Raw genomic sequence first — 2,382 nt, 5'->3', positions numbered from 1 at the left:
CCAGAGGACCTATACAATTTTTTTTCCTTTGATTTTCAAACACACATGTGAGAAAATCCAGCCATCATTTGTCAGTTGAAAGACTTTTTTGCAGGATTGTTCACATTTTAAGAAGAGAAGAATTCTGTCAGCTTGATTCATTCTGGACTTTACTATTTGACTCATTAGYRCAACYAGTGTTTGAASATGGAACTGCATCCACCATCATCACCCCCAGGWAARGRMMRRWKRRKKRMMRGRMMGGGGCACTTCAGGGGGCCAATCAGATTTCAGCTGGGGCCAATGCCMCTGTAGCCCCGCCYCTAGAACCACCCYTGAGTCTTTATGCTGAGTGCATGCTTGTACCAGATAGGTTTTACCAAAGTAGCTCCAAAAACCATAAAATAAACTGGATGGGGCATCACTGCAGCAAYCGTTTTGAACTTTGATCCAAATCTACTTTGGAAAAACAAAAACTAACGTACGCAAACGACCATCCGTAGTCCCAGGACTGCGGCCTCCAGTCTTTAGGCCCGATRCTAACAGTCATCTGAAACACTGTGGAGTACATCATATGAGCTACCATCCCCATCATACCTGACGGAGGCAGAAAATAAACAGTATAAAATCAGTTTCAATTTAAAAAAMGAGCACAGTTTTGAACMGTTTGTGTAAAAAACGTTCTCACCTGAAAGAATGGTGCACATGGCAGCGTAGGCGTTGATCTTTAAGGAGCTCATTTCTTTTTTTGCACAGAGGCACATGGCCTCCACACACATCAGCAGGAAGCCCATTGCAAGCAGGCCGATGTACATGAACTCACTGATGACGGAAAACCACAGCACGCCTGCAGGATCAGGAAAAAACACATCRCTTTCAAAGGTTTGTTTGTGACAAGGAGTTTGTGTTTCTTTTACATGTTTTTGTTAAAATGAAATTGCACCAACCTTGTGTCTCTCCTGGTGTTAGTTCAATAAAGCTGCGACATTTTTCCACCTGATCATCACCTGAGAACAAAAACTTTTTTTATAAAGTAGATTTTACTTTCAGAGCGCTTGGTGAGGTGTTTCAATGGTTTTATGTTCAAATGAAACTCCTCTTCAGACGTTCTGCTCCTTTTTGTCACCAACCTTCGTTGTGTCTCTCACAGGACAGCCAGAATCCAGTGTGGAAGTATCTCAGCATGTATTTGTCCTCGCCTGTTTCCCACAGGTAATGGACGGCGTTGGCCAGCTGCTTCTTCCTGAGCTCAGCCAGTTCTGCTTTCTGCTGCGGGGACAGCGTCACGTTGGGGACTGGGTTCCTGGGGTCCGGGGTGGGAGCCTCTGAGTGGGACAGAGTGAGARAGAGGAATCCATTCAGAGAAACAGTGGTAAAGCAGAGAATAAAAAGCTTTCATAAAACAAAACTGGTGAGAGGTTTTCAGACATGTTCCTGAAGAACTGCAGGAACACATGAAACTAAAACTAWGAACTGTGTCTCCTCCACACTGTAACACAATCCAGCTTTAAAACACTGTTCTATAAGTCAGCTGTGATGCTTTTATTGCRTGGAGACAAATAGGCTTAACACTGAACAACAGACAGAAGGTTAAAAAACACAGAAAAACTACAGCTGGAGTGCGGCTGAGATTAGAACAAAGCTGGGATTATATGAATCTTTCATGAAAAAATGTTTCAAAATGAAAGCCTCAAGCAGACGTGATTAAGGTCACACACCTTCATGAAAGGCACTGAACATGTTTATAACATGTAGAAAATGTTTATTTATGGTTCTGCATCAGAAAACATTATTATTGTGCTGTTGTGTTTGAGTGAGTTGGTTTGACTCAAATATGAAGAAGATTTTAAGCAAATTTGGATGTAAATCCAGCATTTAGATGCGCAGCAATGAAGCACATTATTTGTTTTTAACACAGCAAATATTTAGTTTAGATTAAAAAAAGTGGTCACAAATATCTGTTTTTATTATAAAGCATCAAATATTAAAGTAACATTTTTATTGATTTGTTGTGAAACAAATATAAACTGTGCAAAAATGGAAGTACATTTCAAAATGTCTGACTTTCTGTGGTTTTTTGGTACCTACTGACCACGCAAAGTAAATGTATTTATCTGTTTTCCTGTGTACACAAAGATTTATGTGTTTTTATATGTCAAGGAGGAAAACACTTGTGCCTTTGTTTTAAACTAAACTTTAATCTTCAAGCTAAACTGAGGCAAAACAAGCATGCATAGTAGATCTGCACATGGATCCTGCTCCTTCCTGTCTGTTGACCAATAGGAGAGGAGCTGACCCAAGAAGCCTCGCCCACCTTGTTTGCATAATGAGGCAGAAATGCATAAGGTAAAGTAAAAACAGGAGACAGAAATGTAAAAGCAACACATGGAAATAAAGACTTGT

At 40.3% G+C, this 2,382-nt stretch overlaps 1 protein-coding gene across 1 annotated transcript in view; it reads right to left on the bottom strand.

The window, feature by feature from the left end:
• The window catches only part of LOC106519588 (germ cell-specific gene 1-like protein), an 8,286-nt gene that overhangs the window by 1,802 nt on the left and 4,102 nt on the right, over positions 1 to 2,382 (bottom strand). Inside the window, exons 3-6 of the mRNA XM_014011322.1 lie at positions 1,110 to 1,304; positions 927 to 986; positions 668 to 826; positions 465 to 576 (exon numbers count right to left, since the gene is read on the bottom strand). Coding sequence (XP_013866776.1) covers positions 465 to 576; positions 668 to 826; positions 927 to 986; positions 1,110 to 1,304 — 526 coding nt within the window. The remainder of the gene's footprint in view (positions 1 to 464; positions 577 to 667; positions 827 to 926; positions 987 to 1,109; positions 1,305 to 2,382) is intronic.

This window comes from Austrofundulus limnaeus, unplaced genomic scaffold (genome assembly GCF_001266775.1).
Source record: "Austrofundulus limnaeus strain Quisiro unplaced genomic scaffold, Austrofundulus_limnaeus-1.0 Scaffold79, whole genome shotgun sequence".
In the NCBI taxonomy this organism is placed as follows: Eukaryota; Metazoa; Chordata; class Actinopteri; order Cyprinodontiformes; family Rivulidae; genus Austrofundulus; species Austrofundulus limnaeus.
The sequence above is the reverse complement of the archived record's forward strand: the minus strand, read 5'-3'. Positions and strand labels throughout refer to the sequence as shown.